Source organism: Rhinopithecus bieti, unplaced genomic scaffold (genome assembly GCF_001698545.2).
Source record: "Rhinopithecus bieti isolate Rb0 unplaced genomic scaffold, ASM169854v2 scaffold_3763, whole genome shotgun sequence".
Classification (NCBI taxonomy): domain Eukaryota; kingdom Metazoa; phylum Chordata; class Mammalia; order Primates; family Cercopithecidae; genus Rhinopithecus; species Rhinopithecus bieti.
In genome coordinates this window covers 1,096,861-1,124,374 of record NW_016804379.1, presented here as the reverse complement: position 1 = coordinate 1,124,374, position 27,514 = coordinate 1,096,861, and the positions used below count along the sequence as shown (strand labels likewise).

The window sequence follows — 27,514 nt, the reverse complement described above, 5'->3', positions numbered from 1 at the left end:
CACGCAAATAGGTTAACACAGTATATCCTTTTCGTAGTAAAATTAAAACTTCCTTAGTCTAAGAAACTACTTTCTGGGTCTACCTTCAATTAATAAGATTACCTTTTCTGAACTTTCTTCTTGTGGCCCAGGCTGGAGTGCAATGGCACGATCTCGGTTCACTGCAAACTCCGCCTCCCAGGTTCAAGTGATTATCCTGTCTCAGCCTCCCAAGTAGCTCCGATTACAGGCATGCGCTACTACGCCCAGCTAATTTTTTTGTATTTAGTAGAGACATGGTTTCACCATGTTAGTCAGTCTGGTTGCCAACTCCTGACCTCAGGTGATCCACCCGCCTCAGCCTCCCAAAGTGCTGGGATTACAGGCATGCACCACTTCGCCCGGCTCATTTCCTGAACTTTATCTTTAACATTTACTGTGGACCAGGCACTATGTTAAAACCTTATCTCAATCTTTAGAACAATCCTATAAAGTCAGTACCATGATTATCCCCATTGTGTTCTTGAAAATATTAAAGGTCAGAGACAGAGGTTAACAAAGTCTCACAGTTAATGTGTGGCAGAGTTGGGTTGAAGCCCAGGGCTGTCAGACCTGGCATTGAGAAAGAAAACTTACATAGTGAAGCTATCAATAAGGACCTATCAGAAAGTTGTGATAAAGAATTCAACTCAACTATACTAATCAAGTCATTTGCGCCACTGCGGAAATTATTTTTATGGAGTTCATTAACTGCATTGATAGTAAGGACTTCTATCATATATATTCTTCTTACTAAGTCTTTGAGAATAGTTGTGACTGGTAACTAGACTATGTGTTCCAAGTGGCAATGAGAGTTTTTGACAGGATACATATTATTACTTTTTGAGATGGAGTTTTGCTCTTGTCGTCCAGGCTGGAGTGCAAAGACGCAATCTCGGCTCACTGTAACCTCCGCCTCCTGGTTTCAAGTGATTCTCCTGCCTCAGCATCTGGAGTAGCTGGGATTACAGGCGTGCGCCACCACGCCCAGCTAATTTTTGTATTATTAGGAGAGACGAGGTTTTACTATGTTGGCCGGGCTGGTCTCGAACTCCTGACCTCAGGTGATTCACTTGCCTTGGCCTCCCAAAGTGCTGGGATTACAGGCGTGAGCCACCAAAGCTGGCCACGATTTAATTTTTAAGATTAAAAAATAGGATAAAGAGTTTTGGGGCAGAAAAGAAGCAAGTGATGGCTGTTGGTCAATGAAACTTCTGAGAAACAAGAAAGGAGGACTGCCTATGATTGTATCTAAATGCTACAATAAATTTGACAAGAGGGACGTAGGAGACCCCGTATAGAAAAGATGTTTTAACGAAAAGGAAGTGAAACACCAAGTCCACATATAAATTTTAATAAACTTTTGTGTCTATGTCATATTTCATAATGTTTTTCCTAAATGCTTAACCTAGGAAAAACATACATGTGTGCACATCCATGTCAAACACACAAATGAATTTGTTTATTTTTTTGAGACGGAGTCTCGCTCTGTCTCCCGGGCTGGAGTGCAGTGGCCGGATCTCAGCTCACTGCAAGCTCCGCCTCCCGGGTTTACGCCATTCTCCTGCCTCAGCCTCCCGAGTAGCTGGGACTACAGGCGCCCGCCACCTCGCCCGGCTAGTTTTTTGTATTTTTTAGTAGAGACGGGGTTTCACTGTGTTAGCCAGGATGGTCTCGATCTCCTGACCTCGTGATCCGCCCGTCTCGGACTCCCAAAGTGCTGGGATTACAGGCTTGAGCCACCGTGCCTGGCCACAAATGAATTTAACAGTGTGGTTTATGAAATGAAAGCAGTAATAATTTGACCTTCAGAACCGCTTCATTTTGGACTATGTCAAGCTCTCTAATCTTTTCTCCTTTAATGGTAGACCATGGTTAAGGGACAAATGATAACATACAAGGTTTTCAATTGCTAACTGCCAAATTTTCATAGGTTACAGTATTAATCAAAAAGTTGTTTTGTCTTGTTTCTTCAAATTTTGAAATAACTTGCTTTGCTGACTCATCTGACTATATTTTTAATGAGGACTGGCTTTATTAGCACTTTTAGAAAAAAAGCTCAGCACTCCACATTGAAAGCCAAATCAAATAGATGTATCTGTAGTGTGGAGTAATGTATGCTCAGTCTCTCCTCACAACGGAGCCAAAGGTCACAAACATTTACAGAAAACCTACTTATGTCCCAGGTACTCTGCTAGGCACTTTCCTAACTTGTCTAAAGTCACAGCATAGGCTGGGTATGGTGGCTCATGCCTGTAATTCCAGCACTTTGAGAGGACGAGGCGGGCAGATCACCTGAGCCCAGGAGTTTGAGACCAGCCTGGGCAACATGACAAAACCCTACCTCTACAAAAATAAGCTGGGTGTGGTGGTGTGTGCCTGTAGTCCCAGTTGCTCGGGAGGCCGAGGCAGGAGGATCGCTTGAGCCCAGGAGGTAGGGTTTGCAATGAGCCGAAATCGCGCCACTGCACTCCAGCCTGGGCCACAGAGCAAGACCCTGTCTCAAAAAAAAAAAAAAGTCACAATACATAAGTCATAGAGCTGGGATTCAAATTCAGGTCTGTCTGAATATAGAGTATTTTCTGCTACATTGTATCAGTTACTGAGGGTAATTGAAAAATTTAACACTTATCAGGGACCAGGCACTATGTTAAAACATTATCTCATTAATCTTTACAATGATCCTATTTAAAAATCTGTAGCTGTAAAAGTATTTTATACAACATTTATACAAAAATCATCAAGAATCTTCATGGCAAGTAAAATGTTTTTAAATAGTTTGAGGTCACCTTGATAGTCATTCCACTACCCATTTCTCAGTCTCTTCAGCAAAATTTGCTTTCACTTATAGCTAGCTACCTGACCATCCTACACTAAATAAGCAGATAATTTAATCTTCCAACTTCTTGAATTTGTGTGTTCTTTTATGTACACATGTTGGCTGACTGGAACAGAAGGAGGCAGGGGGTATATATGAGCAACTATGGTTTATTATGGACAAATGGTAGAAAAATGTTACTAATAGCCATAGCTAAGTTCCTTAAGTCATGTAGAGAGACTGTTATTACGTTTGCTTTATTTTTCAATTGAATCAAGCACTAGCTACCAGTTGCAGTTAGTTTTATTGTGCCTTCCAAATGCACAGTTAGCTCTGCTTTATCAATAACCAAATAATAAACTAGGTCCCAATGGTCATGTCCACATCTAGATTGTTCAGGTGATCAGGAACTCTTTTATTTGTGTGCTTTAGCTTTTAGTTCTTGGTTATATCTATAAAGAAAACAGAAAGAAAAATAATCATCAATAATAATAGATAAACTTATGGTAAGGAGAGAATGGAAAGCATACTCCATTTCTTCTTTCTTGGTGGTCAAGTAGCTATACAGTTGTAAACAGAATCTTCCTGGGGCACTTATAGGTAGAAACAGGCAGAAGGTAAAGGATTCAAAAAGTTCATTTGCATCTGGATTTTGTTTCAGATAATAAGATGACAACTGCCAAAAAGTTTTTTTTTTTTTGAGATGGAGTCTCGCTCTGTCGCCAGGCTGAAGTGCAGTGGCAGGATCTCGGCTCACTGCAAGCTCTGCCTCTGGGGTTCATGCCATTTTCCTGCCTCAGCCTCCTGAGTAGCTGGGACTACAGGCACCCGCCACCACTCCTGGCTAATTTTTTGTATTTTTAGTAGTGACAGGGTTTCACTGTGTTAGCCAGGATGGTCTTGATCTCCTGACCTCGTGATCTGCGTGCCTCAGCCTCCCAAAGTGCTGGGATTACAGGCATGAGCCACTATGCCTGGCCTGCCAAAACTTTTAACAGTTTAGCTGACATATAGTTTCCTATGCAAAAGTATTATTTTAATAAATATTCTCATTCTAGAATTCTACAAGAGTGTGACAAACATGTGAACATATGTATAAAGTTTAGTAAAATGTGGTCATCTAGAATTTTTAAATTTATACTCACAAAGCACCTTTCCCAAGAATAAGATCAACAGGTAAAGTAAAATATACTAATCACTAAAGTAAAATATCACTAAAGTAAAATATACTTCTAACCACTAAGGTAAAACATACTTCTGTGATGCAGGCAGGCTATCGGGTTAACAGCCTGTAAACACTTAAATTCACTAATGCTAAGGACCATTTCCTCAATTCTCAATCCAAAGAAGTAACCACAGAGTCAGTCTTTCCTTCCCTTCTGCCATTCCTCGGGCTTCATTTACTATTCCTCCCAGCTTATAATGGAATGGAGAATAGTATAAGCACAAGAAGGATACTTATTCCATGAAGCCAACCATACCTCCTAGGTTTCTCAAAAGATCCTGATTTCAAATATTTGATCATAATGTCATTATCATAAGTCACCGACAATATTAACTACTGAGTAAATAGTTTAAAAATTTCCAGTGCTCATGGAACACTTTCCAATCAAAGCAAAGACCTCACTCTAAATATCATTTCCAATACTACATAATACATTTAAGTTCCAATTTATTATATACAATTGAAAGTGATAAAAGGTTTACATAAGAAATTAATAAATCATAAACTGTATATATTGTCTTAATAAAAGAGATTATGTGAAATGGTTAACCATCTAAATGATGCACAGTTAAATCTAAAAACAAGGTAACATACTGCTTAACTGATTTTAGCCAGTTAACTGGTAAACTTATTCGTAAACCCCTAGACTTTTCTAGAAATGTTAAATTTCTACTTTAGGTACTTCTTGTCTTAGCATTATATATGAATCTTTTAAAAAAAAATTAGTGCCACCTGAGTAGCTTTTGAAACAGTTTTAAAAATATCTCTGGTAGGCTTACCTCCAAATACGAAAAAGCTGAGAGGCTCCTGCTGTCCCCACAAAGAAATTAACAGCAAACAGACTCCAATTTTTTGGAATAATTACAAGTGAGTACCTTGACCAAATAAACCCTGTTGAAACAAAATGTTACTTTAAAAAGCATACATACTGCTGCAATAACTTCAGTGAATACTTAATATTGAGTAAAGTAATTACAACAATAATGTAGGATGAGGGACAAAGAAATGCTATATTCTGAATTTTCAATAATGTTTCTGTAGCTTAGTGTCACAGAAAATACTCAATTCTTACATGAAAGAGGAATCTCTAGAGTAAAGTGACTATTAACTGTAATTTTCTTCTCACTTTTGCTCATGGCAAAAACCTGAAAAACAAAAGCCCATTCAGATACTTATTCTTCCTCTGACTCTCCCATCCATAATTAATAACTTCCTAGACAAAATACTGTTAATTCCTTTGTGTGTGGGTGTATTTCAAACACTAAGCCACTAAACAAACTGATATAAAACAAAACAAAAATCATTTATGTTCTACAAGGAACACAGAAGATATTTATTTAATTTACCTGTAGCCATCAAAACAGCAGATTGAGCTGTGCTAAGTTTTTCTGCAGGTCTGGCCATATCAGCCAATCCAGCACACACCAACCCCTACAGATTAACACATAGAAAGAAAAAAAGTATGAGTGTGGAGTAATAGTTTTAACTTTAAATTAAGCACAAAACATTTTTGAGATTTCCATAAGTTAGCAGCTATAAGTTTAGTATCCATTCATTAAGAAAATGTAGACTACAACAACAAAAAAGCACAATGAATTAAAAAACTGCTTTTTGAACTAATTTTACTTTGTTAGGTACACTAAGCAGCCTCATATATCTGAAAGCCAGTAGTAGATATATAGATTAGATATATATGTATGCATTATATGCATATATATATTTTGTTTTTTTGTCTACTTATTTCACATATGAATTTATATATTCTTTATATATGTCAGGAACCACTAACCACTAGCATGGAATATACCTGAAAGCTGTTAAGGATATTTGTCTAGATTCTTCCTTTGATGTTTTCTGCCAATGTTATTATTTTTAAATTAAATTAAATTTTAGATTCGGGGTACATGTGCAGGTTTGTTACATGGGTATATTGTGTGATGCTGAAGTTTGGGCTTCTAATGAATTATTTTTTAAAAGTATAAGTATCAGAAAACCTGCTATAATTCTAGTTTTTTGGGTAGATCATATATTATTATTATTATTATTATTATTATTTTTAGACAGAGTCTCACTCTGTCACCCAGGCTGCAGTGCAATGGTGCGATCTCTGCTCACTGCAACCTCTGCCTCCCAGGTTCAAGCGATTCTCATGCCTCAGCCTCCAAGTAGCTGGGATTACAGGCATGTGCCACTATGCCTGGCTAATTTTTATATTTTTAGTAGAGACGGGGTTTCACCATGTTGGCCAGGCTGGTCTCAAACACCTGATCTCAGGTGATCCGCCTGCCTTGGCCTCCCAAAGTGCTGGGATTACAGGTGTGAGCCATCAGGCCCGGCCTGGCTGTAAGACCACTTTTCTTTAACATCAGCATATATGTGGCCATTTCTCTTCTGTGTTTTTAACACTGTTTCTATTGCAATCATGCGTTTTTACTCCCACCAAATGAGCTGTATTTTACCAAGTCACTATGTTTGTCCCCAATCTGTTTATGCCAGTTTTACTTGTTAATGTAATTTATATGATTTAATAAATTTTTTTTTTAAACTAAGCTGGAAATTATATAGGATGCACTATAGTATAATTTATCCAGGATAGAAAATGTGGAGCTCAAAAATCCATACACAAATAAAAGCTTTAGCTTTAAAAAAGACTGATTGTCAAAGAATATATATTTATATCCTTTAGGTTAAAATAAAATATTTAAGGTACATAGGTTTTTTTTCCCCAGATTATCCACTTTGACCTTTATGATTAGTTATGTGGTTTCAACTAAAGTGGTTACGAAGGACTCTACTACAGTTGTATGTTTGAAGGCACACAGTCTAAGAGTCTTAATGTTATAGAACATATGTGGCTTGCAGAAGCTACTGTTATGTGACATGTATAGAATTCTACAGATTAATTATCAAATACTCTGGGATAATAAAACACAGTAAGAGGTACATAAGGTAAGTATCTAATAGAAGTCTCCCGACCAGAGAACAAAACACAGAAGTTTCTATTGCTATGCTGTCATCTGGAGACTATGCATGATTTCAGCATGTACTTAAAATAGATGCTCTTAAAGAGACAGATAGTCAAGAAGGCATTTATGAGTATATAATGCTGTCAACATCTCACAACAGTAATGAACCAGGTCAAATAAACACCAAAGTTACTGATAAAATCAATAAACTCCTAAACTGTGGTAAATTCGAGGTCAAAGAAGCCCCTAAATTTATTGTGAACAGATGAAATCACTCAAACTTTTTTAATGATTGGATACTTCAGCAATCAATTCCACTATAAAGACATATAATTACTACGTAATTTTAAGTGCAGGTGGTGAAAGAAGGAAATGGTAATGTAACTTCCATTAGTACAGCGGGTTTTAGGATCTTTTCTCAATACGTAGATACGAAAAAAAAAAAAAACAAAACTGCTTCCTAGATCTCTGTAAAATACAGTTCCCAAATCACTTATATTCTAATCTTGTCACTTCATAGTTGAGGAGACAAAAATGACAAAGAGACTAAACTTGTCCAAGGCCATAGATTGAGTCATAACCAATTCTAACTCTAACATTCTCAACCACTTGAATTTACAACTGAGTTTCTGAATTGTTCTAACCATTTTAATAGTACATTTAAGAGAATTACAACAGCCCATCACTCAACAACAACAAAAAACAACTTGATTAAATTAAAAACAGGCAAAGGACTTGAATAAATATTTCTCCAAAGAAAAAACACAACAGATGAATAAGTACAATAAGTATATGTTCAGCATGACTAATCATCAGGGAAATGCAAATAAAAACAAGATATCTAACACCTATTAGGTGCCTATCATAAAAATGAAAACAAAAACGCTCCCCCATCAAAAGTTAACAAGTGTTGATGAGGATGTGGAGAAATTAAAACCCTTATGAATTGCTGGTAGAAATGTAAAATAATGTAGTTGCTGAGGAAAACAAAAAATATTAAGCAGAATAATCATATGATCTAGCAATTCAGCTTCTGGGTGTATACTAAGAAGAATTAAAAGTATTGACTTAAAAAGGTATTTGTACATCAATGTTCATGGTAGCATTATTCACAGCAAAAATGTGGAAGCAAACCAATTGTCCAATCAACATATAGATGAATAAACAAAATGTAAATACATACAATGGAATGCTATCTAGCCTTAAAAAGAAAGGAAATTCTGACACATGTGACATTAATGTACCTTGTGGACATTATGCTAGGTGAAATAAGCCAACTACAAAAAGACAAATACATTTTGATTCCATTTACAAGAGGTACTTAGAGTAGTGAAATTCATAGAGACAGAAGGTAGAATGGTGGTTGCCAGGGACCGGGAGAAGGAGAATGGGGAATTATGGGTACAGAGTCTTACTTTTACAAGATAAAAAGGGTTCTGGAGATTGGTTAACAATGATGTAAATGTACTTAACACTACTGAACTGTACATTTTGAAAATGGTTCAGATAGTAAATTTTATGTGTATTTTACCACATAAAAAAAAAAAAGCCTACAGACCAGTAGTTTTCAAACGTTAGAGGGCATCAGAGAATCATCTGAAGAGGTTATGAAAACACATCTCACTGGACTCCACGTCTAGAGTTTTAGATTTAGTAAGTCTGTGATGGGGCCTGACAAGTTCTCAAATGACACTGAGAAGCACAGTTATAGAACCAAACTGGCCCTTTCAACATAAAATCAGTGATTTGCTACAAACAGCCACCACAATTGTTTTTTTTTCCAGCTAAGTGAGAACTTTAAGAAAGAAAACTCTGGGGAAGAGTAAAAGCACTGGGCTTGGAGTCAGAAGTCCTAGGTTCCGACATTTACCAAATGCTAATATTTATACCCGAATAAATCCATCTGCTTTTTGAGACTAACTTGCCTTACCTATATTTTGGTGTTAGCACCTTCAGTTCTCATACTTAATTAATAATAAAAGTTAACTTGGGGGTTCTAACTAGTTTAATGCTTTACTTAGTAATAAAATTTCAGAATGAAATTTCATGTCCCTATGGTACACAATTGTAAGTTTTTTGGTAACAAGTATGTTCCCAGAAGGCCTCTTATCTAAAGAGTTCAGAAAAACTAAAGTAGATAGTTGCTTTATGTAGAAAATGGTATGTCTGAGAATATTTGCCATGAAATAATTGAAAGGCATACCAAGAATATTCTAAAGCATATTCTTCATAAAAGTTACTTCAAATTAGTAAATTCCTATTAAGGAATTTTCTTTCAGTAGCTTCTGCAAAACTCAAGACTTACCCATTTCATAATTGGAGCCCAGAAAAAAACTGTTCTGGGACCTGAAAAAAGAAAAAAAGAAAAGAAAAATTCAGGAATAAACCAAATATCTTATACATGTCTTTTAACAGCTGTCACCAAATTTTAAAACCAAAAGATTTATCAATCTATTTTAACCACTTTTACTATGCTTTTGCATACTTTGTATTTCAGTTAACATTTAGAGAGGTACCACAGTATTACAGTACAGTTGACCCTTGAATAACACAGGTTTGAACTGCACAGGTTCAACTATATGCAAAATTTTTTCAGTAAATATACTGCCATATAAAAACATTTTAGGGAACCTTGATTCTAATGTACTTTCATACTAGTTTTACACTCAAGTAATACTCTCATCCCAAGTGAAAATGAACCCAGTGATAACACCCCATTTTTGTGCATTTTGGCTGAATTACTATAACAAATAGTTGGTTAATCTTAACATTAAGCAGCAAAATTTGAAAAATGTAAAAATGGCAGTTGCTTCCCTGCAACTTTTGCTTAGTATGTAGGTTTTGAAAAGTATTACCAGATAGTGCAAACTACTTGCCTTTAGCCTTAAGTGATAGCAATGCTACACATTCTATCCTCCACAATTTAACATAGTCCTCGATATTTTTATCCTTCTCAAACTAATTCACATTATTCTTACAGCAAATTCATTAATTCAATGTCATTTTAAAATCTACCACAGTACATTTTACATATTTTACTCTATTTGTAAATGTATGTATCTATCAAGATTATGACTTCCTCGAAGCTAGTGGCTCAATATTATTTATACTTGTATCCCTATGACCTAATACAATGTAGAATATTAAATAAAAAGGAAAGTTAGCAAGTAGAGTTGGAAGCAGTTTATACTAGTATTTATTACTGTAATATATATGTATGTGTATATACAATATATAGATATATACACACACATATACAAATAACCTTTTTTTTGTTTTTGAGACAGAGTCTTGCTCTGTTGCCCAGGCTGGAGTGCAATGGCACAATGTCGGCTCACTGCAACCTCCACCTCCTGGGTTCAAGTGATTCTCCTGCCTTAGCCTCCCAAGTAGCTGGCATTACAGGCGCCTGCCACCATACCCGGCTAATGTTTTTGTATCTTTAATAGAGACGGGGTTTCACACCATGTTGGCCAGGCTGGTCTCAAACTCCTGACCTTGTGATCTGCCTGCCTTAGCCACCCAAAATGCTTGGATTACAGGCGTGAGCCACCGTGCCTGGCCACAAATAACTTTGAAAGTACTTTAAAATCGTAAGTTGTTTTTATCAGCCTGATACTTAAATATCTGATAAGTCTGGCTTATGCGTTTAATAGTTTTAAAATATGCTTGCTGATTTTCTAATTTAATCCTAAAGTCCTACAGCAATCTAAATTTCATTTTCTCATTCTTCAGAGAAGCTGGGTATCATCATTAGAATAATTCTTCAAACACTAGAAAGATCATGGCACAAATCCTGTGGTTCCTTGTGGGCCTACTCAGTCCATTATAATGTTAAACTTTATTTTCTCACATACATCTGGTATCTAACCATTTTTACATTTTCTTGTGTACGTTTGAATTTTCCGTATTTTAAGTTGTAGAATAAATCTAGAAACAGTGCTGAAACAGCTGGTGAGAGAATTTAAACTATAAAGGAGTTCTAAATTTTGATGTTCTTATAGCTGAGTGAAAAACCTATCTATATTCAGTTTCTGTTATCCAGTTCTCTAAACAGCATTGTTCTGGGCACAGCCACCATACATATAGAACTCTAGCCACATCCTTTTCTCTCTACAAGATATAAAATAATTTAGTTTCTTCTTTGGTTAAGACTAGGCTGGAATTTGAAAAGAAATTTTATGAAGGGAAAAGGGGAATATAAAAGAAAACATGAAGCCATTGAGTGTCAGAATATATAATCCTAATTTAACTAAATCTCAGCCCAGGTCAGCGGTTCTTAACCAGGAGTGTCCCCGCCAGGGGAATTTTTAGTTGCCCAACTGTGGTGCTCCAACTGCTGCAGATGCTGCTGCTGACGCTGTTGCTGCCATCTCGTGGGTAGAGGCCTGGGATGCTGTTAAACATCCTCCAATGTACAGGACAGCTGCTCCAAGAAAGTAGAAGGTTAAGAAATCCTGGCCTAGGCCAACTGATAAGCTGGGCAAACATTCAACCAGTTTCATGCTATTTTATGGATCTTCAGTTTATGCTGTCCCTTCTCAATATCCTGCTTAGTCTTTACCTAACTCCTATCCATCAGAAACTCATCTCAGGTTGCATCTCCCCAAGGAAGCCTTAAAAAAACAAACCAAAAAACTGCAGGATAGGCTAAATGCTCCTTCTCTTAACTACCAAAGCAGCCTGTATATTCTTCTATCATTTTCTGTTAAAATGATTATTTATGCATTTGTCATATTAACCCGAAGACAAGGTCCGTTTCTTAACTTCCTTGACAAGTAATAAGTATGTGGCAACAGAACTGAATTGGATTCACCATGTTCAGGATAGACACTAATCAAGATATTCAAACTTTGTGTCTGACCCAGAATTTGCCTCAACACTGCTTCATCCTCAAGGCTGGAATTTGCTGTTTACTCATCTCTAGGGACATTAGGTTCCCTTTATGCCAAGGATATATTAGATTTCACTTATTAGTTACTCTACTCTTAGACCACGGCTCTCTTCCCGAGTCTGATAACATAATACACTAATCCTATAAAACAGTCTTTTCAAACTCTCTGGAAATTTAGGGTGAGATTCTGGGATTCCTATCATTACACCTGGTTCATTTTTCTTTGTCACACACAGTGTCTCTCGCTCATATGCATTATCAATTACTAAGTTTAATTTTTATCCTGGCATGGAGTTTCATCAGTCAAGAGTCAGTCAGTGTATTGTTTTAGTCAAGAGTCAGTCAGTGTATCGTTTTAGTCTCTCACTGAATGGGTGTTCATTTTTACTTTGAACTCTTCAGTAGACTTCTCTTGTTCTATTTCAAAGCTGGACTTTCTCTTGTCACCCCAAAACTGTTTTCTGAGAAAAGCCTCTAGATTCTGGTTCCAAGCTTAAATGGTTGACAAGCTTAAATGGTTGATCCTTTGGGGTTAATGAACAGTCAGTCTTTTCAGTAAGTTTGCCTGGTAACTAATTTACTAAACTGCCCGGAGCTAGGTAATAGTTTTACAATATTAACAGCACGCCCTTCCCCACCAAACCAAACAAGAACTGAAAAAACTTCAGACATCAAATTATGGTTGCTAGAACCTGGACCAAGAGAGGTATTTTAGTGAGTGAATAATTTTAAACTATGAAAACAAGCTCTAATTTCAGTTTAACAACTGCTATGTACTAAACAGAAAAATAGCAGTAGCAAATACATAAGATCTTCTAAATTGCTATTTTTTCTGAGATACTAGAAGATGTGGACAAGTGACAAAATCAGAGTCTAATATCTACAAATGCAAACAGTGTTTTCTTAACTGTTAAAAAAAGAAAAAATGGTCACACAATGGGTTAACAAAATTTTAAAGAAAACTTAACCCTTTCATTTTAATGCTAATTAGCATTCAATTAACATTTCTTAGCTTTTTTTCTGTAAGAGTAAATAAGTCAAATAAAGCTAGACAAGTACATTTAGACATATATAAATCAGATACAGAGGGTGTCTTCCAGAAAACAGCAATTGATCAACAGTGGATATGGTAGTGAAAAAACATTCCAACTTACTTCAACATTTCTAAACATAAAGTTTTGACAAAACAAAGCACTTAGAAATAGGTATCACTCAAATAGTGACAATACAATGTCACGTGTGTCATTCTAGACCTAGAAAACACAGGCTTATGTTCTGTACAATGACACAGCTATTCTCATGGGAGAGCATAAAAATAGATAATTATGACACGTGAAATGATTATAATACCATGATATTAGAATAAGCAGATGTATAAACTAACAGATACCTGGCTAACATCCATTATGATAAATGAAATAACTTGATTAGGTGGAAACTTTGAACTGCTGAAAATATACTGAAGAAAAATCTCCTCATAAGACATTAATTTATAGCCCAAGATGAAGAAAATTGTCCACATCAGACATACTATACATTCTTTTAGAAAAACAATTAACACATTTTCATCTTGTTTCTTAGAACACTACTACTGGATGTTGAAGAAGGCCTCCAATGCTGACAATTTAGAAACATTAAACAAATATTTAAAATGTCTATACATTTAGGCTGGGCACGGTGGCTCACACCTGTAATCCCAGTACTTTGAGAGGCCAAGGCAGGTGGATCACCTGAGGTGGGGAGTTTAGACCAGCCTGACCAACATGGAGAAACCCTGTCTCTACTAAAAATACAAAATTAGCCGGGTGTGGTGGCGCATGCCTATAATCCCAGTTACTTGGGAAGGCTGAGGCAGGAGAATCGCTTGAACCCGGGAGGCAGAGGTTACAGTAAGCCAAGACTGCACCACTGCGCTCCAGCCTGGGCAACAAGAGCAAAACTCTGTACCAAAAAAAGAAAAAAAAAAGTCTATACATTTTAAACTATGAACTATTTTCAAGAATAATGAAAAATACAGACTATAAGTTATTTTGTGTTTTGTCTTATTTTAAAGTGAAACTCATGTTTTAAATTCAAACTTTTCATAGAATTTGAGAAATTCTACAAGTGAACACCATAAGCAAATAATGACAGAAATTTTCAAATTAACAAATTTAGTTGCCTTGAACTTCGATGAACCTATCAATAAACTGACATAAACTTACTTCCTAATTTCCTTATTTGAGAGAAATTACTGTTAATAAAATATTATATGAATTTTACCCAGAAAGTAGGCCACCTATTGTATATATGATTCCCTCCCTAAGTAAAGACTTACTTTTTGGAATAGAATAGGTAATTTTCACTCTCAAGCACATATACACACTTACAAATACTGAATTGAGGTATTCACTATATCCCTCTGTGAAAAATCAAGTTTCTTACTGAATGCTAAGAGGTCATAAAATCACTAAATTTCCCTACCTCTTCCCATCCCTTTCATGCCACTCCTTTGTTACTTTTTAACACCCCTCTTAATTCCTTACATTACACAAGTTTACCTGTTTACTATCATGTGACAAACTAGATACAAATCCTTCCAATATGTAAAGGTTAATCTTTGATGTGGATACTGATGGCTAAAAATCATTCATTTTTATTTGTGCCAAAGCTAGTTCTGATTTAACACTAAGAACATGACTAAGCTACCATTTAGAACCATATAATTTTAATATTTTCCACAATGCCTTGGAAATAGCTATCACTAAAATAGTACCCAAAACATCATGGGTAATGTTTCTTAAAATGTTGACTGAAAATACACTTTGGTTTGAAATTCCAGAGTAAAGAACAGGTAAAGCGACTAAAATAGCCAAGATGCATCTTAGGGATGATACGTTTTAAATTTACTTATTTCTTCAGGTACGAAGAATCAGTTACTTTTAGATTTAGAGAGACTGTTGAAATCATCTACTGTAGGCACTCATAAATCAGGCAAATGAGGCCCAGTAAACAAATTACTTGTTCAAAATAAATAACTCAGCAAGGATAAAAAACTAGATCCCTAAATCATCATCTAACAATTATATGACTTTCTCCAATGAAATCTGAGTTTCCCGAAGGTTCTGAATGTAGGAAAAGTCCTAAGAGAATACCAAATTATAGATTATTAGATGGAAAAGACTTTAAGGAAAGTCCAAGCTCCCTCATTTTATAAATGAAAAGATGAGACACTAACAAGTTAAGTAATTTGTCTTACACTCAGGAAATTTAGGGTGAATTCTGGATAGTGCAAGGACTAGAACACAGTTTCTTTGATCCCAGTCCTCTTTCTACTATACCATACTGCACTTTAAACATATTTCATTCTCTGCTATAGGCAAAATTAATATTTTTACATGACCTGGAAATGAAAAGCTATTTATAGCTTTTCTTAGGGCTTTTTTCTCCTTTAGCACATCTGCATAAACAGTTTTAATTTCTTAAAATTAGTTTAAAAGCAGGATAGCACAGAAAAAATATGTTAAGTGTTGAACAACTACATCAAGGGTGATATTCCGCTCTGTCACCCAGGCTGGATTGAGTGCAGTGGCGCGATCTTGGCTCACTGCAACCTCTATCTTCCAGGTTCAAGCAATTCTCCTGCCTCACCCTCCAGAGTAGCTGGGATTACAAGTGCGCACCACCATGCCCAGCTAAATTTTGTATTCTTAGTAGAGATAGGGTTTTACCATGTTGGGCAGGCTGGTCTCCAACTCCTGACTTCAGGTGATCCGCCCGCCTTGGCCTCCCAAAGCGCTGGGATTACAGGTGTGAGCCACTGTGCCTGGGTGATATTCCTTTTTATGAACTCTTCTGAGAATATAAACTCTGGGTGGGTGGGTTGTTATTTTATCCACTGATTTATCCCGACTGCCAGAATAGTATACAATAGGCCCTCTATAAATATTGAATAATTCAACTTTCTTGGTAGCTGATTGTTTGAAGATATTCTATTTTTCACTAATATTTTACAATTGTATTTGAAATTCTAATTTTACATCTATTTTAGTTATCTCTTTAAATAAAGTTATTGCTTTAAAAATAATATATGTATATTTAGTGTAAATATTTAAACATATTAAATATACACTTAAGAATATATATGGACATATATTAATATCTTAGACTGGCATTTAGATTCTTCACTGACAATCTGTGGCAACAAAATAAGTTCTAACAGAGATGCAACTGAAACTATGTAGGTATGTACACTGATTATTGGTCCACATTTGATTTTATTTACATATAATAGAACAATATATATTTGAACTAAGTTGTATTTAACTATCTACTGTAACATCAATTCTCTTAGCACTGAATTTAAAATTTTTATGATACAGATATTTCCTTATAAACACTGATAACACTGGTTCATTTAATTTATTTTTATTTAAAAAGAAATATCTTCTAGGTCTTTAAAATTAAGCTAATTATCTTATCTAGGAAAAATGCAAATATTCTTATTTAGAATTTAAAGTAACTTTTCCCATGAGTCTTCAGAGGGAACCCATGTAATGTTGAGAATGATATTCTCAGCACCAGCACACTAAGCACTGCAACAAGTTTCAGATAATTATTTTTTCAAAAGCTCTTCCATGTAAACCAAAATGTAATTCAATAAAAGGAGAGCTACAATGCGTTAAAATGATATGGTTCGGATAGCTGTTTTTGGGACTAACTTCACCAAAGGATAGTTTTTAGACTCTTCAGAGCTGTGGTCTTCCAGCTCCTTTTGAACATATGCCCCATCAGTAAAAAACAATTTGAGCATACATCCTCTTTATAAATCGTTTATATATTTATAAATTATATAGAATTACTGCCCTAATATATTTTTGTATTACAGAATGTGCACACAATGAAAAATTTAGATGGGATGAAATAACAGTAAATGTTAATAGAAGTTCTATGATTTTCTTCTTACGTTCCAATGTTTCATTGTGTGCACCCCTTGGGATGACTCACCCCGTTCTGGAACTCACAAATACAAATAAATGACACTTCTCCACTGCTAATTTTTTGTTTTCCTTAATTAAGCTTTTAAGAAAACATTGAGGCCAGGTGTGGTTGCTCACACCTGTAATCCCAGCACTTTGGGAGGCCAAAGCAGGTGGATCACCTGAGGTCAGGAGTTTCAGACCAGCCTGGCCAACATGGGGAAACCCCGTCTCTACTAAAAACACAAAAATTAGCTGGGTATGGTGGCACGCGCCTGTAATCCCAGGTATTCAGGAGGCTGAAGCAGGAGAATCGCTTGAACCCAGCAGGCCAAGGTTGCAGTGAGCCCAGATCATGCCACTGCACTCCAACCTAGGGAACAGAACAAGACTTTGTCTCAAAAAAAAAAAAAGAAAAGAAAAGAAAAAATAACATTGGGCAACATAACTTCAAGGTTATTTCTTTGACAAACACTGGAGTACAGCTATGCAACTGGCTAGTGTGGAGTCACATATTTTATAGTCAGGTGGGGGATAATGCGGGGACTGACATCCTTTTTGTGAGTTGAGGAACTTGACTGGGACACATTTGGCTAGAACTCTATTCCTTCTCTACAGAGGCAGATCATGACATGCCAGCAACAACACATAGGCAAATGGATAATGAGAGCCTCAAAACTCTGGGTCATAGGTCAGAGATGCAATACTGTGACTAAAATATATATCTATACATAAAAACATTCTTTTTTTTTTTTTTGAGACAGAGTCTCGCTGTCTTGCCAGGCTGGAGTGCAATGGTGCGATCTTGGCTCACTGCAACCTCCGCCTCCTTGTTTCAAGTGATTCTCCCGCCTCAGCCTCCCAACTAGCTGAGATTACAGGCACCTGCCACTGCGCCTGGCTAATTTTTGTATTTTAGTAGAGATAGGGTTTCACCATGTTGGTCAGGCTGCTCTTGAACCCCTGACCTCAGGTGATCCGCCCACCTCAGCCTCCCAAAGTGCTGGGATTATAGGCGTGAGCCACCGTGCCCCACTAAAAACACATTCTTGTTACCTGTTGAGACATACAGTGTCAGCGATAAAATTAAATCTCAAAAATTTAGAATCAGCAATGTATGATTTCCAACTGTTAAAATTATAGCATTTCATATCATTTAATAAACTCCTTGTAGTTGAATCTAGACAAATGTTTCAATGATAATTCAATAACAAATACTGTTAGGCAAAATAGTATGCAAAATCCTTGAATATTCACTCTGGATAACTCTTAAGACAATAATCAGTGTTTCCTTAGATTTTATTCCATACTCATTAGTCAACATATTTTTCAAGTTCCTCCATTTCTATACTGGTGTGCCTCCAACTTGTCGATCATAAATAATTTTGCTGTAATAGATATCCTTACTCTGTACGTTGTTCAAATCTTAGAACTGACAGTTATTGAGAGTCTAAGTGCGAACGCTGTGCTGCATGTTTTGGAGACAGACATTAGATCATCTGATTTTCACAACAATCCTGAAATGATTATATAATTACTCCCATTTTATAGATTAGATAACTAAGGCAGGAATTTAGGGTCAAGGTCACACAGCCAAGACTGAAACATAGGTCTATCTCCCTTCAAAGCCTAGCTCCTTTTACTACACTGAAAAAGGGGGTTAAAATAACTGAATGAATCCAAGGATTTTCAGATGAAATGCACATCCTACAAGTGAAAGGTAATCCCTCTTCATTCTGAAAGCTGACCAGTATTTTAAGCAATAATTACAGGTGGCTAAAAACTAAAGCCTTGGAAAGGATCAAGATAAGACTACCCTCCAATTTCGTAGTATTTTAAGTATTTTAAAATTACCCTTATTCTGCCATGCCCTTATCCTACAGCTAAAACACAAAGCTTGAGGGTCAGAGTTGACTTCACGTTCAGTTGACTCTGTAAAGCCCATATTATTACCAAAAGCATAGCTCAACCCTCCTTTCCTGAAAATCTTATGCCACAAATTATGCCACAAAACAGAGCATAATTCCAAAAAAACCTAAATGTTAAAAGAACTAAACGGCAAATAAACTCTCCTTAATGATCAGTTTTATAATGGGTTCAATATTGCAGTAAATAATATTAAGGGTTAAAGTACAGTATAATTCGGATGTTCAATTCATTCCATTATCAAACTGGAAGTCAGATTTAGTAACCAGTTCAGACTACAGAGAGCTGGTTCATAATCAGATAATGGGAGAACTAGACAACTTTCCTAATGATACCAACTGCAGAATACAGATTTTAACTATGTAGGAGAAAAAAAGCCACTTTTCGGGTACTACTCTAGTCTTTCAATTTACAACACATTTTCTAGTTTGCCAAGTCTTAGGCTTGAAAAAGACCTCAGAACATATCTGACGTTAGCCTCTAGCCAAATAAGTATTATTACAACTCACTTTAGAGAAGAGGTAACAGAATTCTAGATCTTAAGGGATTGGAATGTTTCAGTTTCTTATAGAGTTTTTTTTTTTTTTTTTTTTACCCACAAGAACACAAGTTTTCCAGTAGGCCAAGAGAGATGTAACATTTACTGAGCATTTACAAAGAGTCAAGCACATATGTTATCTGTCATTCTCGCAGACCGCATATTACACAACAGAGATCTAGGCTTTTGCTCAAGGTCACAACTATAATAAGTGGTAGAAGAGAATGAAATCCAGGTCTGTCTACACAAAAAGCTCTGGGTAGAGCTTGTTCAACAATTTCATAAATAAGGACAGATTTAAAGAAACACACTGGACCTATGGGATGAGAAATGACACTGACTCAACCCTGGATGAAGTAAAGCATGCAGTTTGGGGGAGGGCTCAGTCTGCAGGCCTCTGCCAGGGGTAGCTGAAGAAAGTGTGACCTTTACTCCAAACCTTACAGTGCGACAAGCCACCCACCCAGCTCTGCCTAGTGTGGGTTAATATGCCACAATTCGAAAAGAGAAAAAGAATGAGTGTTTCATGGTGGCTCCAGACACTTTCGTGGCCGCAGAAGTTGAGAAGGCTCAAATTTGGAGGTCAGGTTTGGGTTGGAGTCCTGCGTAAGGGAGCGGATAGGTGGGGAAGGGCGCTGACTTGAGATACGTTGGCTTAGGAAGAGATGTTGCAGGAGAGAGGGTGAAATGCAGAGGCTAGGAGAGTAAACGGCTTCACCTGAAGGGAAGGAAGGAGTTGGGGCTGTGGGATGCCTCTAGTGGCAGTTGTCAGAGGGCCTCTAAAAGGTCCATTTTAGAGGAAGGGGGAAGGAAGGTCTCGATAAGGAGCCATTCAGGGTCCATTACCTGCTGGATGGTTGTACAACGGCCTCAATTTCTCGGGCAGCATCAGCTCCACTTTATCGTGAAGCCGGTGGTAGGTGGCCCGCAGGCCTCGGGCACCGGCGGCCGACATCGCCGCCGAGGGATCGTGAGCAGCCGGGTGGGAGCGTGGCTCTGTTCTCGTCCCTGGCTGACAACGAAGGGGAGCTAGTTACTTTTCCTTGCCACGACGCCTGCCGTCCGTATATCGCCTGGAGAGCCCTTCCCGCGGCTCTCGCTGCCCCGCAGTGAACCAACAAGCTGCCGCCCGCGCCCCGCGAAGGTTGAGGGGGCGGAGGCTGCCAACGGCCCGCCCCTGGTCCGCCTCCGCCCCGGCAGGAGAGACGGAGGAGGAGCCTCGGCAACAGGTGCCAAAATAATCACCTCACCGAGTCCGCCCAGCGCCCTGCTGGCAGCGCGCTTGCGCAGGCCGAGCCGCCCGCCAGGATTGGCCCGCCCCGAGGCGCGGGTGGGGTCCAGTGGAAACCTCCTCTTTCTCCCCCCAGCCCTCGAGGCCATGTTGGAGAAGGGAAAGTGAAGCTGCGCCGGCTCTACTGCCCCTTAACTTTGACTAAGCAGGCCCGTAGTTAAAATGGGCTTTTCGGGCCTTCAGTGCCTAAAGATGATGCTGCACTATTCTGTTGCTTCTTTTGACTGGAGACTCGTGAGCGAGAGACTACAGAATTGAGTCGCTTCTCTCTCTACTCCTCTTTCATCCCTAGCGACTTAAGAATCTGGTTAGAGTGGCCCGAATGCATTCTTCCACGGTGAGGGCAGCAGCGGCACACACCAGCCTCAGTCCCCACGGTGGTCGTCATCTCGCGAGAAAGGGTTGGCGGGGAGGGTATCCAGGACGAGGAGAGGGAGGAGTCGCCATCGCCTCCGCCTCCGCCTCCTCCTGTTGGAGGGGGGCCGAGGGAGGAGACTGTTGCTGATCTTTGGATGTTCTGGTTAGTCTAAGAAGGAGAGTATGAGGCGAGCTCCGGCCCGGGTGCGGCCGGGCTTCGGGGGCCCAGGCGCCGCTGCTGCCACCGCCATCTAACGCTGCGCCCTGGAGGCCCGGCGCGCGGATGGTGCCGGTGCGGCTCGGGTGTTGATCCGGTGTTCCCTCCCCCTCCTCCCCTCCCCCACGCGGTGGTCTCCCCTCCCACCCGGCTCAGGCAGAGCCATGTCTCGGGGTGGCTCCTGCCCACACCTGTTGTGGGACGTGAGGAAAAGGTCCCTCGGGCTGGAGGACCCGTCCCGGCTGCGGAGCCGCTACCTGGGTGAGCGGGGGCCCCGGGGCGGAGGCGCTGAGGTCGCCGCCCAGAGTGGGGAGGGGGGCGCACTGCCGGGGTTGTTGGAGGTGGGACAGCGTCTCGGCGAGGGTGCCCCGAGACTCTGGGGTGTTGGGTGGGGCCTCGGTCGCCGAATCCCGTGCCGGTGCCTCCCCAAGTCAAGCCCCCTATGCTTGCTGCCAGCCGCCGCCCTTGCTGGGTTTTCCTCGGAGGGCCGGGCCGAGGGCAGAAGGTACTGGTTTGTAAAGGTGTTGGGGTCGCTAATGGGTTGGGACTCGGGGGACTTGCGGAGCCTCCAGGAGCTGCCGCGTTTAGAGCAAAAGTTAGCTCTTTTGCTCTTTTCCAGCGCGCTCTCCCCGCTGAGCCGAAGAACCTAAGTTGTTGCCCACCCTTGTCTTCAATCTCCAGAGGGTTTAGGTGTCGGCTGCGACGCGTTGACCACCCTCAGGGACTTCACGCTCCAGACAGAATCCGTGTAAACTGTTCTTGCGGCGCTGAGCCAAAACCTAAAAGTGATAGCTGAGCTCTCCCCACCCCCGCGCGCTCTCCCAGTTCCACTCTGTTCTTCAGTTCGTTTTGACCGCTTAAAGGTGGTGTAGGGTTTCACGTTCCTTTTCCCACCCCTGGAAAACACACTTGGCATTTACAGTTTCTTAGTTAAGCTTTCTAAAAACAACCTTCAATACTTGAGGGAACAGTATTCCACTTTTTTCGTTTTGCATAACTTTTTTTATTTTTTTTTTGAGGCTTCTGGGTCACGCTCGAGTCAACTAAAAGTTTGGTTTCGTAAAATGGACGTACCTAGTAAAGGTGTTTTTTGTTTCTTGCTGTATACTCTTCATTACTCTTTCTATTTGGAGATACGGCAAACAACATCAAACAAAATTTTTTTCTTTACAGTTTTGTTGCTGTCATTTGTTTTTGATTTCAAGTAAAGAGAAGAAAATGAAATCTCATTACAGCCAACAGTTCTGGTTTGTAAATTATTTAAGAAAAGTTAGCATGCAATTTTTTAATTCTTGCTTTTTAGTGTCTCAAGTAAAATACGAATACATTTTGTAGAAGCTCAATACAAATGAAGCAAAAATCCCTTTGATCCCTCCCATTCAATTTCACTCCGCCACCCTTAGAGATAATATTTTCTGTTTTCTGAATATTCTTCCAGACCTTTTTGTTTGCATTCTTACAAGTACATATGTATATGTGCAAATGCTAGGGTGTGTGTGTGTGTGTGAGAGACACCTGAATACATGGTGTCATATCGTAAACATTGTTTTAACTTCTCCACATTTTGGAGATCTTTCCATGGCAGTAAAAATAGATTATATCTTTTAAATTATTACATAGTATGTAATATTGTGAAGTACCGTAGTGTACTCAACCATTCTTCTTTAAGTGGACGTTCGCCCTTACAGCATTGTAATGAACATCATTGTACAAGCTTTTGTGCATTTGTTGTAGGATAAGTACCTAGAGTGGTGATTAATCATTTTAAAATTGAACATAGCTAGAGTCTGCTTTTTAAAACTATTTACCAAAAAAAGTGTGCAATATTTCTTTTAGAATTTATTTGTGGAGAGAGAACTTAATTTTAGCTTAATAAAACAAACGTTAACGTTGTTTTGCATGAATACATTGATAATTTGGTCCTTTATGTCAGTTGGACAATTTAAGTACTTGTATACAGTTCTATATTTTAGTATTTTCCTTTGGTTCAGTTACTTCAGCTATATCTACAAACGGGTTAATTAAAGTATAACAAAACCATATACTTTCTTTTTCCTCTCCTACTCCGACTTCCTAATGGAAATGGAATTTGTATATTGGGTCTAGGGGAATTGAAGGTTCACTGACTATAGTAGAAACCCTGAATTATAGTTTTTCAGATGTATATATATATACACACACACATACAGGGAGTTCTTTATCTTAAATAGTATTTTAGATATGATATATACTCTTAAAATAAGACATTTTTGGAATGACTTCCTTTAAAAGTGGTTTTCTAAGTACTTGAAAATACTTTTTGAAAGTATCGAAACTTGAAAATGTTTTCAAAGAACTAATTGATTGGCCTTTACCCTTAGTAGACCTTTGTGCTGTTATTCAACTCTTCTATACTACAGTGCTGATCTTGGCCTTGCATTCAGGAAACAGCAAAATCCACATTGGTAATGTTTGAATTAGTGATTTTTTTAAAAAAATGACTTTCCCTCCCTCCCAGTTTTATTGGGATGTAATTGACAATTAAAAATTGTTATATTTAAGGTGTACAACTTAATAACTTCATATACAATCAAGTTAGTTAACATATCCATCACGTCACATAATTACCATCTTTTTTTGTGTGTGGCGATAAAATGACTTTATTTAAAGTTTAGTACTCTTGGCTGGGTGCGGTGGCTTACGCCTGTAATCCCAGCACTTTTGGGAGGCCAAGGCGGGTAGATCACTAGAGGTCAGGAGTTCAAGACCAGCCTGGCCAACATGATGAAACCCCAGTCTCTACTAAAAATACAAAAATTAGCTGGGCGTGGTGGCGTACACCTGTAGTCTTAGCTTCTTGGGAGGCAGAAGCAGGAGAATAGCTTGAACCTGGGAGGTGGAGGTTGCAGTGAGCCAAGATTGCGCCACTGCACTCCAGCCTGGGTGACAGAGGGAAACTCTGTGTCATAAATAAATAAATAAAGTATGGTACACTTATAAAGCCTTCCTTTTAAAAGTCAAATTCCAAGTTAGGATTTTCCTAAGGAAATAGATTCCTTTTTTTAAGACTTTAATATTTAAACATTATGATTGTCTATCTACAGGGTTGTAGATTTAAGTATTTTCTGATACATTTTCATTATTTGTATTTCTACAAATTTTAGCAGTGAATTACTGCTAAATAGTAAAATTGGGATAGAACAAATGGATATTTTCTTGTAGCTTTTACATTTCCAGTTACTTCACCATAGCATTTGCCCTTTCAATGGTAGTATTCAAACTTTGTAATTGATTTTACGTAAACTGATTAATTACCTCCTTTCTTCCCATCAAAGAAAATTACACTTCACCAAACTTCCTGTTATGTTGTGGGAATGAAGATGAATAATTTCCCATATGTTATTTGTGGTTAAAAGATGTGTTTACTTAGAGCTGGCAAAACCACAAAATTCACCTGGGCCAATAGAGTGTTGTTTTAGACTAGCATGGATTTCAAGGATAGGCCAGGGATTTAATCTTTGTGAGCCTGGTCTAAATTTCAATGTAGAATTTTTTTTTTTGGCGGGAGGCGGGGGGCAGGGTGAGGCAGGGTCTTGCTCTGTCCCCAGGCTGGAGTGCAGTGACACCATCATGGCTAACTACAGCCTCCACCTCCTGGGCTCAAGGCCATCCTCCCACCTCAGCCTCCTGGAATTTTTTTTTTTAAAGAATAATTATCAAAGTCAGAGGTACCTGTAGGTTTAAATGTAATAGTTTCTCAAATTACTGTATACTAGTTGTAGAGTAGTGCTTTTGGAAATCAGTGATTTGTTAGCCACACAGATGTTATTTTCCCATATATATACAGTTTTATAAAGATAAACATCGTTCATAAACTATTATTTCAATACAATGCTGGTTTCTACTCACATTTCTTTCCTTTTGGACAGACACTCCTACAACTTTCTAACACTTCTAAATTAAAAGATAGCAATTGATAAAGTAATTTTAGAGTACTTTTCGAGGGAGTTTATTATAATGTGTAAAATGTGTAAATTATGATTAGGCAGCCAGAGACAATTTTTTAGTGGAGATTGAATCTCATCTTTCTGTAAGGGGTTTATGAAGTCAATGTCCTTTGAATATCATTAGAGTCAGTATGTATTGAAATGGATAATTTTGTGTGTAGATTACTCTTTAGTGCATCTTGAATACATCTGCATTCTAGATTACCAGGTTCTTCATAATGTTGCCAAGTTACAGTATATTTATTATATGAAGATTAGTAACTTCTGACTTTTGCCTCTTTTTTTTAGCCATTGGGGAAAAGTTACTGGAATATTTGTATTTTGTTTCTTTAGTGTTGAAATTTCAATGAAAGCTGAAAATATATGATTTTAGTATTGAAAATGACAGTCAATTGTGACAAACATAAGATAGAGTATATTGATAATTCCTTAAGGCAAGACACCAAAGGCATATTAGCAATCATAACAACCGTAGACACTATGATAGCTGTACTGTGGGTTTCATTGCTTCCTGAAATAGGATGAATCAAGTTATAAGTGCTTAGAAGGTTTAGAAGCTTCTGGTAGCATAGAGCTTATGTTACAGATATGCTTTAGATCAGTGTTTTAAAATGTTTTAAAACGATCCATGATAAAATACATTTATGTGGCAACCTGTGATATACACAACGAAAATAAAGGATTCCCTAGATGTATATATAAGCCTTACAAGATGGGATGCATTCTGTTTTTTTTCATGTTCTTGAAACTGTTGGTATTGAGCTGGTGTAATATGCACTAATGAGTCTCAGCTTGAGGTTTGGAAAATTGTTCTAGATGGTGTGTAGTTCTTATAATTGTAATTTAATGTCGCTTCAGGTTTAAGGTGAGTAGTCTTCCACAAGTACTTGAAGGAGATTTAAAAAAATTTTTTTTAAACACTGCTGATGGCTAACGGAGAAAATGTAAATAGTGAACCTTCATGTACATCTTGGAAAAAATAACTAGGGTTGAACACTTTTAAATCTTCTTGGGTAGGTATCTACTGTGGGATTGCTGAGTTGTATGGTAAATATGTTTAACTTTATAAGAAACTTCCAGACTGTATTCCAAAGTAATTCTACCGTACTGCATTCCCACCAGCAGTATATGAGAGTTCCAATTGCTCTACATTGTCATGAGCATTTGGTGTAATGAGTGTTCGTAATTGTAGCCTTCATGGTAGGTGTGTAGAAATATATCATTGTTGTTTTAATTTGCATTTCTCTTTTTTTGTTTTGAGACGGAGTTTCGCTCCAGGCTGGAGTGCAACGGTGTGATCTTGGCTTACCGCAGCCTCTGTGTTCTGGGTTCAAGAGAGTCTTCTGCCTCAGCCTCCCAAGTAGCTGGGATTACAGGCATGCGCCACCATGCCCGGCTAATGTTGTATTTTAGTAGAGATGGGGTTTCTCCATGTTGGTCAGCCTGGTCTTGAACTCCCGACCTCAAGTGATCCGCCCGCTTTGGCCTCCCAAAGTGCTGGGACTACAGGCGTGAGCCACTGCGTCTGGCCTTTAATTTGCGTTTCTCTAATGATTAGTGATGTTGAGTATCTTTTCGTGGCTTTTATTTCTGTTTTATTTATTTTATAGTCTGGTTAAATGTTCAGGTTTACTTTTAATATTGTAAGAATTCTAAAATTATTTAAATAACAAGTCCTTAATCAGATATATATTTTACAAATATTTTCTCTCAGTTTGTGTCTTTTTTTTTTTAGCAGATTCTTTTATAGATCATACTTTTATGTCCTATCTAAGAATCTTTACCTAAACCAAGGTAACAAAGATTTTACTTTTTTTTTCCTGGAGATTTTCTCTTTTACCTCTTGCATTTAGGTCTGTGAACAATTTCGAGTTAAGTTTTATATATGTTGTAAGATTCAAGTTTCATTTCTTTGCATATTAATGTGCAATTGATCCAACAGTGTGTGTGAAAAGACTACCTTTTCCCTTTTGTTGAAAATCAATTGACCATAAATGTATACGTCAATTTCTTAGCCACATTCCATTGATCTAGCTTCTTGTCTTTATATCGAGGATTGAAATCAGCTAGTGTGATACTTTAAACTTGTTTTTTTTTTTGAGATAGTCTTTCTCTGTCGCCCAGGCTAGAGTGCTGGAGTGTAGTGGCTCACTACAAGCTCTGCCTCCTGGGTTCACGCCATTCTTCTGCCTCAGCCTCCTGAGCAGCTGGGACTACAGGCACCTGCCGCCACGCCCGGCTAATATTTTTTGTATTTTTTAGTAGAGACGGGGTTTCACCGTGTTAGCCAGGATGGTCTCGATCTCCTGACTTTGTGATC

General features: G+C 38.1%; 2 protein-coding genes across 9 annotated transcripts in view; one reads left to right on the top strand and one right to left on the bottom strand.

Moving 5' to 3' along the window:
* Positions 1-2,993: 2,993 nt before the first annotated feature.
* MPC2 (mitochondrial pyruvate carrier 2) lies at positions 2,994-20,655 on the bottom strand. Its single transcript, XM_017867584.1, has 5 exons — positions 20,190-20,655; positions 9,333-9,373; positions 5,408-5,492; positions 4,841-4,952; positions 2,994-3,288 (listed from the first exon to the last, which is right to left on the bottom strand). The coding sequence occupies exons 1-5, from the start codon at positions 20,296-20,298 to the stop codon at positions 3,252-3,254; spliced, it is 384 nt and encodes a 127-aa protein (XP_017723073.1). The 5' UTR covers positions 20,299-20,655; the 3' UTR covers positions 2,994-3,251.
* A 54-nt stretch (positions 20,656-20,709) lies between these two features.
* The window catches only part of DCAF6 (DDB1 and CUL4 associated factor 6), a 146,464-nt gene continuing 139,659 nt past the window's right edge, over positions 20,710-27,514 (top strand). For 5 of the 8 annotated variants that reach the window (XM_017867577.1, XM_017867581.1, XM_017867579.1 and 2 more), the window contains exon 1: positions 20,979-21,469. In XM_017867577.1, coding sequence (XP_017723066.1) covers positions 21,373-21,469 — 97 coding nt within the window. In that variant the 5' untranslated portion in view covers positions 20,979-21,372. The other 3 variants (XM_017867582.1, XM_017867580.1, XM_017867583.1) reach the window with 2 other exon arrangements.